This window comes from Pleurodeles waltl, chromosome 7, assembly GCF_031143425.1.
Source record: "Pleurodeles waltl isolate 20211129_DDA chromosome 7, aPleWal1.hap1.20221129, whole genome shotgun sequence".
Lineage (NCBI taxonomy): Eukaryota > Metazoa > Chordata > Amphibia > Caudata > Salamandridae > Pleurodeles > Pleurodeles waltl.
The window spans coordinates 774,997,619-775,013,848 of NC_090446.1; the positions used below are offsets into that span (position 1 = coordinate 774,997,619).

General features: G+C 42.5%; 1 protein-coding gene across 1 annotated transcript in view; it reads right to left on the minus strand.

Moving 5' to 3' along the window:
* Positions 1-16,230, minus strand: part of LOC138245569 (collagen alpha-1(XXIII) chain-like) — a 284,280-nt gene that overhangs the window by 152,031 nt on the left and 116,019 nt on the right. The window contains exons 3-5 of the mRNA XM_069199279.1: positions 14,713-14,739; positions 12,982-13,008; positions 9,089-9,145 (exon numbers count right to left, since the gene is read on the minus strand). Coding sequence (XP_069055380.1) covers positions 9,089-9,136 — 48 coding nt within the window. The 5' untranslated portion in view covers positions 9,137-9,145; positions 12,982-13,008; positions 14,713-14,739. The remainder of the gene's footprint in view (positions 1-9,088; positions 9,146-12,981; positions 13,009-14,712; positions 14,740-16,230) is intronic.

The following is a 16,230-nucleotide window of genomic DNA, read 5'->3' on the forward strand; positions in this document are numbered from 1 at the left end:
ACTGCACCCGTCGCACCCCTGCAACTCCGCCGGCTCCATTCGGAGCCGGCTTCATTGTTGCAGGGTCTTTCCCGCTGGGCCGGCGGGCGCCCTTTTGGTGGTCGCCCGCCGGCCCAGCGGGAAAGTCGAAATGACCCCTGCGGTCTTTCGACGGGGGAACTTTGGCGGGCGGCCTCTGCCGCCCGCCAAAGTTGGAATGATCCCCTTTGTCAGTCCTATTCTAAACATATATGTAACAATTAATCACCCGCTTCTCAACATGCCAAAATGAATGCCAACTATGCTATGTCACTATTTGAGAAAGACAATGTTAATTACTGTTTACTTCAAATAAATACAATCCAAACCCAAACTACTGACTTATCTTCACTGATGGGCCAGTTTATGGCAAATACATCAGTTGGTAATCAAATTACTGCTTTCGTTTTTTGTACCAGCAGCAAAGATGCACTCCTAATAAAAACCTCTACCCCTTACAGCCCACTTGTCAGCCCATTATGGAGGTAACTCGCAAGGGTACGAGAGATGGAGGTATGTGAAACATGCCCTTTTTAGCTTTCCAACAAAAAGCTCAGGGTGACGTTACACTCCAAGTGGTGCCACTTCCAAAGTGACTTGGTCTGTCAACTACAGGCCTTTCTCAAAGATGTTCAATAATCACGGTCGCATTTTGACCTGGTTCCTCTTTATCTTTGTGACTTACTAGGCATTTGTTGACAGAAATGACGCATGATGAAGGTGAACACCATAGAAAGAAAATATATGGCAAATCAACAATGTATTTATTTTGTTAAGCATCTCTTAGGAAGGTCTCACAGTGCTCTAGGGGAACACCCACCAGCTGCAGAATGAAAGTTAAAGTCCTCCTGAAAATATTACCACCACCAACCCTTTATTAAGTGATTCCTACCCTGAATAAAAAGTCACAGAAGCTGTGGTTATGCACTCTCAGTAGGAAATGCACAAGAATGCTTGTCACCGTTGCTCACAGTGAGTCAAGTGGCCGTGGCGTAATGAAACTTGAAGGGCCCTCCTGCAAAGTACATGGAGGAGGCCCCCTCCTAACTCATTCAGGAGCTCTCAGGCCAGGGTGCTATGCTGAGGAGAGCCCCCTAGATTTAGGTGGCCCCCTGCACCAAGGGGGCTGCAGGCCCTTCGTTACACCACTGTTGAGTGGAGAAGGGCAGTCTATTGGTGGAAGAAGCGGACGGGACAACGCTATAAGATCATATAACTATTCTAGTTTTGTAATAATAGCAGTCAACCTGAACCCTAGAAGGCCAGCAATCGCACTTCTCTTGCAAATGTTCACCATCTCTGGTGGTTTCCAGCATACCCACAGCAAGGACACCATCAGATTGCAGACTAAGAAGTGTGAAAAATTAAAAACTTGCAGGAAGCCTTTTCCATCCATGCTGCCATGATCTGGAACAACATTGCTCTATCCACCAAGACTGCCCCAACGCTGCTACGTTTCATGAAAGGATTGGAGAAGCACCTCTGTAAAGAATACAACATCACAATGTGTTAACCGTGCACAACCCGGTTTCCTCTCCTCTCAACTAGTTTACTTTTACACTTGACTTTGACCCCATACAGCACTCTGTTTAGCTGGGTTTGTGCTACCTCACTTTACAGGCATGGCTTATAAATCCAGGACTACAAATACCAGAGTTGAAAGAAAAATCTAGCGTGTGATTATGTACTTGAACATTGAATCAGTAAACATAAGATCTCAATTAATTTCTACTCTGAAGTCTTCCCTCTCTTAGACATTGTTGCTGTTTTAAACCAAACACAGAGAAATTCAAAGCTTGTTTCTAACACATTCAATCTCTTCCAACACCTTGGGAAGAGTTTGTGGTTTTTCCTGGTTCTTCCCTTGTGGAAAGCTCCACGAATGATAACAGCTTTTTATTTTTTAATCTATTATCGTAACTATGTTTGTAAGTTGTGCAATGTTTAGAAAGGTGATAGGTGTGTTCAGCTGGGAGAATGGTGACGAAAGCGAGACACACCTCTGCTTCAAGCTGTTAGCCAGGAGCTGTACAACTCACAGCATGCCCTGTGGACAAGGAAGCAGGAAATGTGCACAGTGTGCTATTTCAACTGTTCAGGGTTTGAGCCAAAGGATTTGGTCATCTCTTTCAGAAGAGACAGCAGCATCTTCCTGGGTGTCGGTGCCAGGGGCTTTGTCCACTGCTGAGTTAAAATGTCCCCAAAGTTTATTTCCGGAGACATCCTGTGAGTGAGGCAGAGTCAATCCTCAGGTTTGCACGGGTTGCTTTACGAGTTCTTTGCTTTTTCTGAGAGGTACCAAGCTTGTTGCTTCTGCGTGGGGTAATTTTATTTTAACATATAACAATTCTACTGCGGGAATCAAACTGCGTGCTTTTAGATTTGAAAGCGGAGTAATCTCCGTTAGAGGATGGTCGGCATTCCTGTCCTTCGAGTGTTTACAAGCAGGCTAGGCAAAAGCTGGCATACCCGCACCCTTCAACTACTAGTCAACATTCCAGGTCTCCTGAAAGAGACGTCATCAGCTTTATTGTTATTTTTGTATTGTTTCCATTGACATGGAAAAGCATTATGTGAGGCACTTTCAATAAAAATGTGGAATTCAGTAGCCTTGCACTCAGAAAAAGGGGTGAAATAAACTAAATTTGCGTTTATGAGAAAATAATTCCGGGGCGCGGAGGGAATATTTTATGTCACTGGTGAGCTACGTGCAAAATGCATATACTTACAGCGCCGAATCAGTCAGCTAATGTGTTGCACTGGTGGTAGTGCGTTGACTGCGGCCCACATTATGGAGAGTAGAAAGGCAGTTTGGGCACCGTCCCTTGACAGGGAAAGACCACGTGGGGCAGGGTAAGGGGGTAAAGAGACACGGGGTGTGGGAGGCATTAGATACTTGTACGTCAGTGCATTTGAAAGGTAGGCCGTGCGCCCTTTGACACCAGAGGTACTATAGTGAGACAAGGCACGTTTGACAGCCCAAATCTGAGGAAAAGCACATCGATGGCGCCAGAATGGGCGATGCCCGGTGTTACATGATGGGCGATTGCTCACGGAGGCACGTGAGATGAGGTGGCATAATGTAGCTTGCAATGCTATTTCCAATTAGCTTATTTTGGGTAAGATGTATATCAGGAGAAGTGGCTCTGACACATTTTAGGAGGTTGATATGTGGCGCATTTCTGTGCGAGGAAGTGTCCCTGGACTGTATTGTTGTACTCGTACCTACTGCAAAATAATTCAAGTGTTACGACAGAATGTTAGAAGCGTCTTGCACGTAACCCTCTCTAGCCCGTCAATTTATTATGCCTAGCTTCCATTGTAAAGAACTCCACTCATTAAGGGTTCCAATTGAGAATATTACTGAGTCTACACGAGAGAAGTCACATTCCCGAGCTCTGAATAGGCCCTCGGCTCGGAGCAGCAGGTAGGAGCCATTCCAGTGATGGACAGGAAGCTTCTAGAAGGTAAGAAATGGGTGTGTGCCGCGGCTAGCACACAGGAGGGGGGTTTGCCATGGGTGGGAGGAAAGGTGGAGGGTTGGAGAAAGGAGTAGCGGCGTAAATGGGTTCCGGCCCAGGAACCATGATAGACATAGATAATATATAACTCCTAACGCCACGCTTACAACTCGGCCAACCTCCCCATACTTCGAACATCAAGAGTGAAGACGAAAGGTCTTGGCGCTATATAAAGGAAGAAGAATGGCTTGCAACGTTACATCTTACTGCACAACCCTGCCCCGGAAAAGCTGGTGATGCCAATAGGCGCGCTTAATGGAGTATTTTTTGAGGGATGGCATCTAAGTAAAATAATGCACTGTGCGACCGAACCTAAAGCTTTTTCTATTCTCAAACAAGCACTCTTTTAAACAATTTGAGCCATTTTCACCACCAGCAGTGAAAGAGAATGGGTTTATCACGCTATCATAAAAAGGGGTCGCTGCCTTCACTTTGCAATACTTACAAAAGTCTGTGTCTAGATTTATAGCGCATTCAATAAAAAATGTACGTGCAATTAATTCAGCTTTTGTCATTTCCAGCAGATGTTCACGTAGCAGAACACATTTCTCTCTCTAGCTGAACACAGCTCTAATGCTTTTGACAGGTGAAGCGTTGCCAGAAGGACTTTAATATCTAAACAGTTATCAACCAGTTAAATCAGTTTTCATACATTTTTTCAGAATAAGCTGAACGCCTTGAACACGTTTTTATCATCTGCCAAGTATTCGAGCGCGCATTCTATTCATGACCACTAGAGGGCACGCACCCTCAATCTGTAAAACCCGCTTTAAAAAACTCGATGTTGTTATGTTAGGAAATCATTATCATTCGTTGGATCATGTCACATATAATAGAAATTATGTTAAGAACATAATAAGCCAAATGCCAATATTAAGAAGTTAAACAGTGGCGTGCGAGCTAAAAAGTAAACAGGGAGAGCCGAGCCGAGCCAAGCCAAAGGCCTGGCTTGGCTCGAAAAACTGGTGCACGAGCAGACCCATAAAAAATGCTTGGCATTTAAATCATGGACAAAGTGGAGCAACCTTATAGCCTATCGAATCATGCACGCAGGAGGTTTTTGTACCGCTCACATCCTGAACTCGAGCAGTTGAAGGTGCTCTCCTATCTGATCATCTAGACCGTTTTTCTGGTCTCACATTGTCCAACTCAGCCCACTAGATGTTTGTGTCTTTCTGTCGCCCATTTTACATCAGAGACCACTGCTGCTTTGTTTTCAATTCATCCGACAGGCAGACGTCCAGCTCGGCTCGCTTTGGGTTGGAGGGTCGAAGAGGACCCGAGCTGAGCCAGAGTGAGGCATCTGGCTCGAGCCCGTCTTGTGCTTCAGTAGCTCAGCCCCCTCTATTAAAGCACTGGTTGCATCTTAAAAACAGAGGCCGGAGTTGACACTGTAAACATGCAAACCATACCTCCTCGACAAAACGAAAGAACTGGCGGTAGATACCAAATTGACACGGGACAAAAAGGTACATGAAATGGTTATTGAAAGTGCTCTTCACATTACAAAGAACTGACAAACGGACAGGGGCATTAGCTAGGCCCCGAGGGCCTCATCACTTCACTGATCATCCAAAGTAAGTGACATGGCACACCAGGACTACTGGAGGGTCTGCGTGCGGCCATGGCTGCATGTCAGAGGCATAAGGCTGATGCTGGGCGCAGCCACAACTGTAGTGTCTTGTGAGTTAGCAATGACAGGACCCTTTTGGTTCTTGATGGACTTTGTAGAGCAGTGCCATATGTATTTGGGGGTGGTGAATAGATTTCATGTTAGAATGTGGAGTTCATGGTTACACGCAGAGCAATTGAGATGTGTAAGACCAAGCTCTGTGTATGGTGTAATCAATTATGAGTACACAGGCTGGGGAGGACGCTGCAGAGACCAGTTTAGATTGTTGGTAAAAGACAGCCACATTTGCCAAGCTCAGTGAAGGTCACCTCATGAAATTGCCCATCACGATAGACAACTAACACATAAAATGAACATTGGATACAAAGAATGGCTCCACTTGTAAAAGCCATTGTGCATATAAATGCCCATAGAAAAGTGGGTCACAGAGTGAGTAAAATCAGCTTTCCACTGTTCTAGGTGCTCTCATATGTGATCATGAATACAGGTTTTCGGGTTTCACATCGTCACAGTCAGCCCACTAGATGTGCCATAAACACTGCCTTCCTGCTTCTTCTCTAGCCCTCCCTGATGAGAGGCACAGTCTCATTTTAGTGGGGTTTCTGAAAGTCACAAGGGTTCTATGTATACATCCACAAAGGCAAAATGTTTAGAACATGGGGTTGTTTTGAAGGTGAAAGGTGGCTTGGGTCTTATTTAAATGCCAGAATTTGCAGACTTTCTAGATGGAACAGCAAATAAATAATATGAGATAGTACAATAAAGGAGGTACTTTTTCCATTAATTGCAGATATTTTATGTTTCAAGCACTTGCACACATGGCACTGATGTGCTATCAGAGATTGGAGTGGCCAAGGTTTGGGGTTAGCAGTTAAGAAGTGTATTCTTCACGACAACCCAATGCACCACACTGCGTCTCAGGCAAGTAAAAGCGTGTATTTCTTCACACAAAATCTTGCACAAATTTGGAGACTAACATACACTAGTCTTCGAAACTATCGTAATGGTCAAGGTGGAGGTGGTCTCTGGTGCTTTATGCAAGACGCAGCAGTCCAGGTTTTTTAGAGAGAAAGCATGAAAAAAATGCCCTTGTTACAGCAGCGCCAAATGGCTTGACTTCTAGGAACTGGACATCGGCTATTAATGTTGCGTGTAGTGTACGCTGCCAATACTAGACTGAGGTAGTCAGTCCGTTGATCAAACTGTGTAGCAGTAAGCAGACTTTTCAATCTAAAAATGCTTCATCGTGGATGTAATCAGTAGAGTGTGAGGGGAAAGGTGGCGGCCTAAGTTAAGACAGGCTACCCTCCTGTACTCGGTGAGTGGTCCATTAAGAAAGCGCAGTCATTTTTAATTTTTTTCCCCACAACAAGAAACGTGTCCTAGAATAAGCAATGTGGGCAATAAGGACCCCACATGGTTTGAAATATTATCCAGGTGAAAATGCATACATTTTTATGTCATTCCTGTTAACTCTTATGAATTTACATTACCTATGAGTTAAGTGAGATCCACAAATTACATATTCCCAGAGGTATGCAATACATATAGGCATTACCAAAGTCGGTCTGGCTTTAATGTGCCAATAAATGTAAACACAGGTACCCACAAATGCTGTGTGCATGCTTTGCATGCAGAAATGCTGTTTAGTACATTAAAGCCAGTCTTAATGACTTAACCAACGCTTGGACAAAATGTGGCAAAGAGACAAACGTGTACTGTACAAATGCATGTAAGACCTGAAGAAGTAAATGTGACAAATAGTGGGATGATTACGAGTAATATAGTTTCATTCATTTCAACGGAAGCACTTCCTAAAGGCGGAATGATACATTGAACGGCAATAGGTCAGGTGAGAGTAATCCCCCATTGGAAAGCTCATTTTATGTTTACTTTAAATAATTTGTAACATGTTTACAGACAGGTGAGATGACAATCAAGAGCTTATAAATGTAATACTTGAAGAAAAAGTCAAATTGAATACTTGGATAAAAGGTACCACTTGAAGCTGCCTGTCTGCAGCTTGACACTTCAGCCAGGCTGCTTCAGAGCACATGTATTTTAAACGTGAACGCATATCTGAGAAAGGAAGGGGGAGGATGTGGGCTAACATGTTCAAACAAAGTCAATCACATTGCCATTTAGGTCTGGCCTTAGCCAAGACCTTTTGATTTTAGTAACATTATATTTATAATATACTTAAAGTTGTTTTCCGCCACCTCTCTTCATCCATTGGTCTGTTCTTCGGTTATTCACATTTTGCTTCTGCCGACTGCAGCATACAGCATGGGCAATTGGGCAGCTTTCTTCAGCCACTAGCTAACTCCACTTTGAGAGACTGCTTTTAACCTTTTCATGAAGGGCGCATCTACACACAAGGTAGTTCCCTTCAGTGCCAGTGTTTTTCTTTTCTCTTTATTAATACGTTAGTGTTGCCTTTGTTTGTAGAGCCTGATGTGACAGCAGGATGCTTTCTACCAGAGGAGAGCAGGGGAACATTCCTGCTTTATCAGTTCCTTTCTCCTGTCCATGCCCTTGTAAATTCCTTTTGCAGTGGAGCGTAACTGACTGCTGGTTTTTAACACCACAACAGCAGTTCGCATGAACTCGGATTATTAGCTCACAAGAGTTTTCTATCTTTGCAACCCTAGCTGTTTGTTATTCCCTCTTGCCTTCTTTAATTTTTCTCAGTTTCCTTCTTTGCTTCTTCTCTCCTTCTTTCCTCTTTCTGTTTTTATTTCTTGCCTTCTTCTATCTTATGTTCTTTTTTTCTTCCTTTGGTAATCTTTCTTTCTTTGCTTCCATCTCTACCGCTTTCTTCTGTTCTTTCCTTATTTTAATCCTCTTTCTTTCCTTCTTTTTGTACTTTATTTCTTTCTTGCCTTCTTTCTTTCTTGGCTTCTCATTCCTTTCTTTATACCTTTTTTCCAAAAGGCAAGAGGCTGGCAGCAAATTGCCAGACCAATTGGCTTTTTAAAGTCTGTGTTACCCAATACCATTTGATTCCACTAAAATTATGTGTAGAACATAGTTACTTTTAGGGGGCTTCAGACATCCATTACTTTGTGTTTCTGTCATTCACATTTTCCTTCCACCCACTTCAGCATGCATCAAGGGGCAATGTGTTAGGACAGTTCAGCCATTGGCTCACTGCACTATGATTTACAGCCTGCCTCCCTTTCACAAGGAGAATATCAACTCACAAAGTAACCCCCGTCAGTGCCAAAGAGTACTATGGTAATGCGTGCGTTTTTGAGAACAAAAAAAAGCATTTCTGCTTTTAATCATTGTTTGTGTTTAGACTGAAGACGGCCTGACAGCTTCCTGAACAAGCAAAAGCCATGCAAAACAAAACATGAATTGCCAAAAGGCTGGCGGTTAACGCCAGACCTACTGGCTATGTCAATGCCTTTCCTACAGTCCATTGCAAAGACATCGTTGCTGATGTTCATGAAATGCATGCCAAAAATGAATCAATAACCATACCTTTGCTAATCATAGATTTAGTATGCAAATCATTATCCATCCAATTATTCCTTTATTCGAATGTGAGAATTAATTGTGCAAGGCACCCCGAACCAACTAAGGCAACTCTTTTAACCAACAGTCATATAAATAGTCCAAAGTTCACAAAACAGGCTGAACTTCTCACCTATACAATCAATCTATTTTGTTACAACACAAGAATAAACCCCTGCCCAGAAACCTACTCCCACACCTAGGCGACAAAGGTTAGATGGAAAGAAAGTGCAAAAGTACACATATAATGAGTCGAAAAGCAAAGGAAAATAAAACAATCCAGGCTAGATGGCAGAAGAGGGCAGTATGTTTGAGAGACAGTAAGAAGAGAAGGCTTGCTGAGCGATTTGAGCACCTATTCAAGAAAAGTAAATTTGAGTTATTTGTGAACACAAACCTTTACTGTCAGAATTTGATTGCTCAGCAGGCCTGCTGAGACACCCATGCCAGAGCCCTAAGGACACAACACATTGAGAAATTGGGGCAAAGAACAAACCATACTATTCCATATTCATTTTTAAATTAATATAATATGTATAATCTTTCTCTGACATATTGTAAATATACATTGTTTTACCACTTCATGACATAGCAATCATAGATGTGTTATAGCAAGGCATAGAATAATTATTTTTGGACACTTAACATTTGCATAATTAAAGGGCTGCACAAATATAATTGGAGTTCAATTGTGCATTTAGACGTACAAAACGTGTGCAAACTTACCTTTTTCAAAGTAAGAAAAAAGTAAAATCTGTGAATCGGAGGTGGCAGGAGCTATGCCTGCACGTAGTTGCTCTCTCTCCTAAATGGGTTTTGTATGTCAGTCTCCTCCCACTTTACTACCCACAAGTCAGTTGAATAGATCACATTGATTTCTTGGCCATCAACATGAAAATGAATAACTTCCATTCATTAATCACTAGCTTCCAAGGCAGTGTCTTTAAATTACTAAATTCCAAATCACCTCCACATGATAATATGCCACACTCACTTCCACTTCTCCCAGCACTCCATCTCCAGAGCTTGTCACTTTCTGTGCCACTGATTCACCCATTAATATATTAAGATACCCCTGCAGATGTCCACCATCTCTAGAGCAAGGCATCTCAATACCTTAATTTGTCTACTCTAATAACCTCAAACCTACCAGCCTCGCCAATCTGTTTTTACACCCTCTTTTTATTTTATCAGATCAGCTGTACTCCACCGTAAATCTGCTATAGTCATTGCAACTTCCACTCTCATCCAAGAATATGACCTTTACGTTCTTGCACTGACTGAATCTTGATTCAGGACTGCATTGAAACTATTAGTTGATGGAATAATAACATTTGAAGAGAACATCCTATGTCTTTGACAGAGATGATAGGTGAAAGGTGCTCTTATCCTAAAAAACGACCTCAAATCAAAATGGATTAACTCCATAACTCCACCCCTTTCCAAGGCCAACATTGAAATGTACTAATATAACGTTTACAACTTTAAAGCTAAATGTCATGTACCATGTAGTAAAAATAATTAATGGATGCATACATTGATCATGTGTCTTACCATCGTCTACCCTGACAAGAACATATCTTCTTTAGGAACTTCACACTAATCTGGAAAAAGGCTGACAACACACACTTCTCTGGTAGGAACAGGACCCTACTGTGCTGAACTCTACTAAAGATCGACACAACAAAATCTAAAAAGTAATCCACATGGAAACACTATATTTCACCCAAGATTTGGAATCTCTTCCCAACGCACTTCACAATGGCCCTCTTGACCCCTTCTTTCAGAAAGCTGTTAAAATAGCATTTACTAAAGAAATCCAATCCTATCTAGATTGCTCTATCAATACGTATGTTAAATATGCCATCCAATCTAAAATGTTTAATTTGCTAATGTACATTTACTAATTGGACCTCAACCTGGCTGTTATGCCAAGCTCACCTTTTGTCTTGAATTACTTGATCTAAGTAAAGCGGCAGGTACTATCTGCTATGGTTTTAGTGTACTACATCAAAAACTAAATACAAGATTTAAATTTCAACACTGACCTAATTGAACCTAATGCGAATCACCATCCCTCATAAAGAACTTCATTGCCACTTAGCTCCCAAAGTTCTAAACTTCTAACCCTATTTTTCCCCTCCCTGCTGCCCCTGGATCACATTTATAGGCTTCTTAACTTGTTTCGATGTTGTGCATGAAGCTGCTATAAGAGCTCTACTGAAGCCCAAATATTTATATTTATATACAGGAAGCCACTAGTTTCAACTACTGCAGAGTCTACCATGACCTTCATCACTGATGATGTCTGATTGGCCAGCCTGTTACAGCCAGCCTCTTCCCTGCTTTTGTGGAGAGTGTGTAAACTTGCATTGTTCAGTGGCTCCTAGTTGCTAATAGTACACTGCAGAATTAAACTCAAGATGTATCCAATAACAATATGCTGCCTTAGCTAGTGCATGTGTTAGTAGCTCCATCTGCATCATAGTTTGGGAATGGGCGGTCATGAAACACCATTACATCTGTTCATTTGTCACTCATTATCAGACTCGTGTTATCACATCCCATTGTAAATACTTTGAAAACATATTCATATTTCACTGGTTCAGCTTCCAAACATGTTCGTTTTCTGTCATTCATTCTGACAATCTCACCCCTGTGACTTCTCCACTCTTTTTTCGTTTACGTTTTGTCGGATCCATAAGTCCCAGGCTGAGAAGGTATAAACACCTTGGGATAAACACTAGCCCACAGTGAAGACGTAGCTGTGACTAATTATCAGAGTTGGTGGAACCAGACACCCTTGGTTATAAACATGCTGAACCAGGCAGGATGCAGGGCTGATGCAGGAAACAATTGTTGCACAGGCTGGTTCAACTTGTCAAAGGATTCCTGTGGGAGAAGGCCCACTCCGTTGGGTAGAATGGATTATGAACAAAACGTAGGAGGAATGTGGTATGTGGAACCTGACATTGCATACGCCACACTTTAAACAAGAGAAAATTGGACTTTGCAATTACATTAATCAATTCATTGAAATGGTACAAGTTTTCAAATATTTGTAAATTACAAAGGGATAACCAATCCGCCGGGAGCAGAAAGGCACAGTTCCTCCACCTTTTTTCTGAAAACCTCAAAATTATTGAAAGAGCTGGTGAACCCTGCTTGCCTTCCTGCTACCAGCTCAATTGTGTATGCTTTGTGAGACCCCTTTCCCTTCTGTATTCTGCCTTGATGGGCAGAGGCACAAGCGAACCCCAGGGTCGGACTGGCACAGAAAAGAGTGATAGGCACCAAAATAAAAGCAGCCTCCATTAGTCAATTAGATAGCTAACAAAGTGGCCCATGTTTACCAACTGAGTCAGAGTTGAACTTGTAAAGCCACGCTGTATAAGTGTTTGCAATATATGGAAACCTGCATGGATTTGAGCTTGCTGAAGGCAGGCGATGTTTGTTTTGATCTCAACAGTAAACCTGGCCCAGCAGACCAGAAAACATGCCAATCAACAGCCAAAAAGACCTGGCCATACACTGACCTGTCAGACTGGCCCATGGGCCCTGCCTGATTACCGCCACCCTAACCTATCATTGCTTGACAGACTCGGTTCTCTCTTTATAAAAGAAGACCTGGTTTGACAAACGAGGCCACATGAGAAGATACAGCTTCATTTGAAATGGAAGCTTCAAAAGCAGAGAGCATTCTTGACCTCCACCGTAAAGACACGAGACCTCGGTTCAAAGCAGCGCGCATGCCTCGCGGACATGACGGAGGGCCTGGACACCGGATACGCATCACGTGCTCCGATCACTCTCACTGCATCGCGCTGGGCCCAGTTATTAATTGGTGTCCAGCCCGCTTCATTTGTTGCACTGCAAGCCTGGCGCTCTCCACACATATGCGAGTAAAACAGAATTAAAACCTCATGTGACCTGCAGACCTTTGACAAATATTGTAAGTCTACATGTTATCAGAGTGACACATGACGAGCAAATAAATGAAAAAGGGCCTATTTAACAGCACGATAAAACTGTGAATCGTACAATGGTGTTCACACTTTAACTGTGTTTAAACGAAAGGCTACTATTGATTATGTGCAAATATATTTCAAGTACTTTGTACTTCTTCAAATATCTTTTAACTTCAACACACATCTACTTCAAACAAATGCAATTCTAAAACTTTGTAAAGTAAGTGCTTTATAGATGAATTAATAAAGAACGGTACACATTGTATGAGCATGCTCGATATTGTATCCATACAACGCATTTCATAACGAAGCCAGTACTCACCCGTGGGCCAATGTCACCCTGTTCTCCCTGGAAGGAAGCAAAAGGTGAAAACAAGGACAGAGGGCTTAGCACGCATTCACATTTATCAAACACAGTTCATCCGCTTCCATATATTGACTGTGCTAGAAAGAACACACTGAAATCAGACACAAAGAAACGGCAGGCCTGGACATAACCACCCCGTGGCAGGAAGGCCCTACCCCTCCATGGTTCCTATAAGGCAGCCCCTCCCCAGGGCCCCTTGGAATTGAAGCACCCGTGCCATGAGTGTGGTGTTAAACCTCAGTAACCATGCTCTGCGTGATTTCACGTTGACTGAAGACAGAAGGGCTGGGTTTGGGGAGGGGTGAGCTTCCCAGTCCTCCCCTTCAGCTCTGCAAGCTGCTGTTCACTGCTGAGGGCCTGACTCTGATATTTTATTTTATGGTGCAAACATTTTAATGGACTATCAAGTTGGCGATGAGCTTTATGCACTGACACATAAATTAACACTGCTGCTAGTTATTTTGCCATAGAAGTTTCTCGGGGAATATTTCTCAGTGGGCCAATAACAATAAGCACTTGGTGTTCTGTTTCCCCAAAATTGTCAGATTTCTTTCCTTAGGGCCCACAATTTCACAGACAGATACAAGATTTGTAACAGGCTACTGGATACTATGAGGGACCCTAAAGTATTGATACATTTAAATAGTTCCTCCTCTGAGCTGAGCTGCCTGTAACGCTGTGTTTCTTAGCCCCTATATGCACAACACAAGTTAAATATGCACCATTTAACCTCATTCTTCCCAAAATTCTATTGAGAATAGAACCCCCCCCCCTCCAGCAAAGAATGGACTTGGAGATTCACTGCATTGTGTGGTTGGTGTAAAAATAATTACCAGTTTTGCTTTGGGTACCTACTCCAGATCTGAGTGTTAGGGGTTCTTCAAAATGTTTTGCAAATTGGCCTCATTATATTGTGATATGGAACTAGCTGTAAGGGTGATGGTAGAAGGTGCCTACAACCCTCAAAAATTGAAATAGAACACAGCAAGAATTTAACCCTTCGCGACACTAGCAGTTGCATCTGTTTGTGGCTGTATGTATTTGATTTTATACATGTTATCCAATCCACTGATTTAAATAAATAACACTGGTAACAGGCAAAAATGAAGGGTGGGCAAAATATTCTGCTCCACCTGCGGAATTGGTGGAATTTTGGCTACTCTGCATTACTCTTAAATGCAGAGTTCTGGCCAAATTGTGACAATCGCCGTCTGGTGGAATTTTTCTTTTGCCAGGCTCCAGAATATGCAAGCAAGATTTGGAGTCCCGTTGCACAATTCTGTAATGCAGGCAGTCGCCGACGTAACTCCGCAGAGTGGAACTGTGAGTTCCGCCCACCCATAGCAAAAGTAAGTTAGTGCTGGTCATCCTGTTTGTTAAAGGCAATAAGAGTAAATATTGAGAGAAAAAAATGGGAGAACCAGGCAGGAGGGGAGACTTTGTATCAGTGAGAATAAATCAATATAACATAAATGAGGCAAACGTTCTATGCATTTCAGAATGTAGAAGGGTGGGATTATTATGGAGATAGGGCAGTGTAGGAACATTGCACTATAAGAAGAGAAATGAAAGGCAAAAGCAGACTGAACCATATTTTAGTGAACTCAACCCGATAGTAGGCACAGATTACGAAAACATATAATGTCTGCCTTTCCTGGAAAGAGTGGATGTCTAGGGTAAATTTACCTTCTCTCCCTTTGGTCCTGGCGGCCCCTGTTGAGGAAAGAAAATCTAAATTATATTGAAAAGTCACCATTTATTTATATGACTGTTACAGAGTAAAGTTACGTTTTCGCCTCTATAAATAAGGCGGCGGGGGGGGGGAAGGGGGGGTGGTAGAGGGCGCAAAAAGCGTACCAAACGCAGGGCACTAACATTCATTGAGAAGGCCCTCATATTCGGAATAAGTGAACGGAACGCAACCCCATAGATTACATTTTTGAAGGTTTTATGGGTGGGCGAAGAATCAAAGGTTTCACAGCGGGTCTGGATTGTTTAACAAATCCTTGAACCTTCCGGTTAAACGTGCACAGCAGGTGCTGTCCATGTGCGATCTGAGGAGCCATTGGCACCTGCGGATCGGCAGTAAATTTATTATATTAAAATAAATTGCCGAAAAGCACCTGCCCAGTGAATCACAAATCGTGCTATCATCCAGGACAGATGAGGAACTTGGCTGACCAGTAGACTGCGGCGGAATGTTGCACAGAATTTCACATTAAAGATCTTAATAAAGCCAGACCAAATAATTAGTAAGAGAATGGAAATATGACCAGTGTGTCTAGCAGCCTCACATCAAATGGGTTCGCCACCGATTTTAGGCACAAAACCACATGAATGGTTAAGAAAAACTATTTGCTCTATGAGCTCGTTCGATAGTCAAGTATTTTGTGGCAGTCTTATCGAGAACAACCAACAATAGGTGTGAGACAATCACTATCATGGCAACGTGTTGAAGCAAAAATGACCAAATAATCAAGTGCACCACCTTGAGTTTTCTTGTCAGAGCATTAAAAAGCATAAAAGCTGATTAGTCACTGAAATATACAGCAAGACCACCTGTTGCCACAGTCACAGTCTCAGTTCCGTAGGGCAGTGTTTTAAGTGTGATGAAAAGGGTATGGGATGTCTAAGAGGATTGTGGCCAGTTACACATAACCAGGGGTCCTTTCCAAGAGGAGTGGTGCACATAATTAGGGTGTGACTTAAAACATGTGAACTAGGATCCTTTGCTTCACAAAATATGCCACCTGACTACTAATTAGCTGCCTGTTTATGGGATTTCTGTTGTTCAATCCAGACATACTACACAACAACGAACATACACCATAGACAAGCCGGACCTATTGCCTTTGCCAACGCTTGTTGTCAGTATCAGGTAGCTGACTAACAACAATTAAAATTTTCTGAATAATGAGAGTGGAAACTGTTTCAATTCATTCAGAAAATATAGAGTAGTGACTTAAACATTGAGGTTTGTTGATAAGGTATTGGTTTTCGGAGGGTCTCAATCACTCTTGTTCTCCCTTTCATACCACTTTCCTCTGTAATTGATCACACCCACACTTATGGCCTTTTTCTCCCCGCACCGGACTGAAATCATTCATCGGCATCTATAATACATCATCTACAGATTAGCATCCAAGACAATACCCTTTAATGGATTGCATTCTTCCTCTCCAGAGTCCTCCTCCCTCCTTTCAC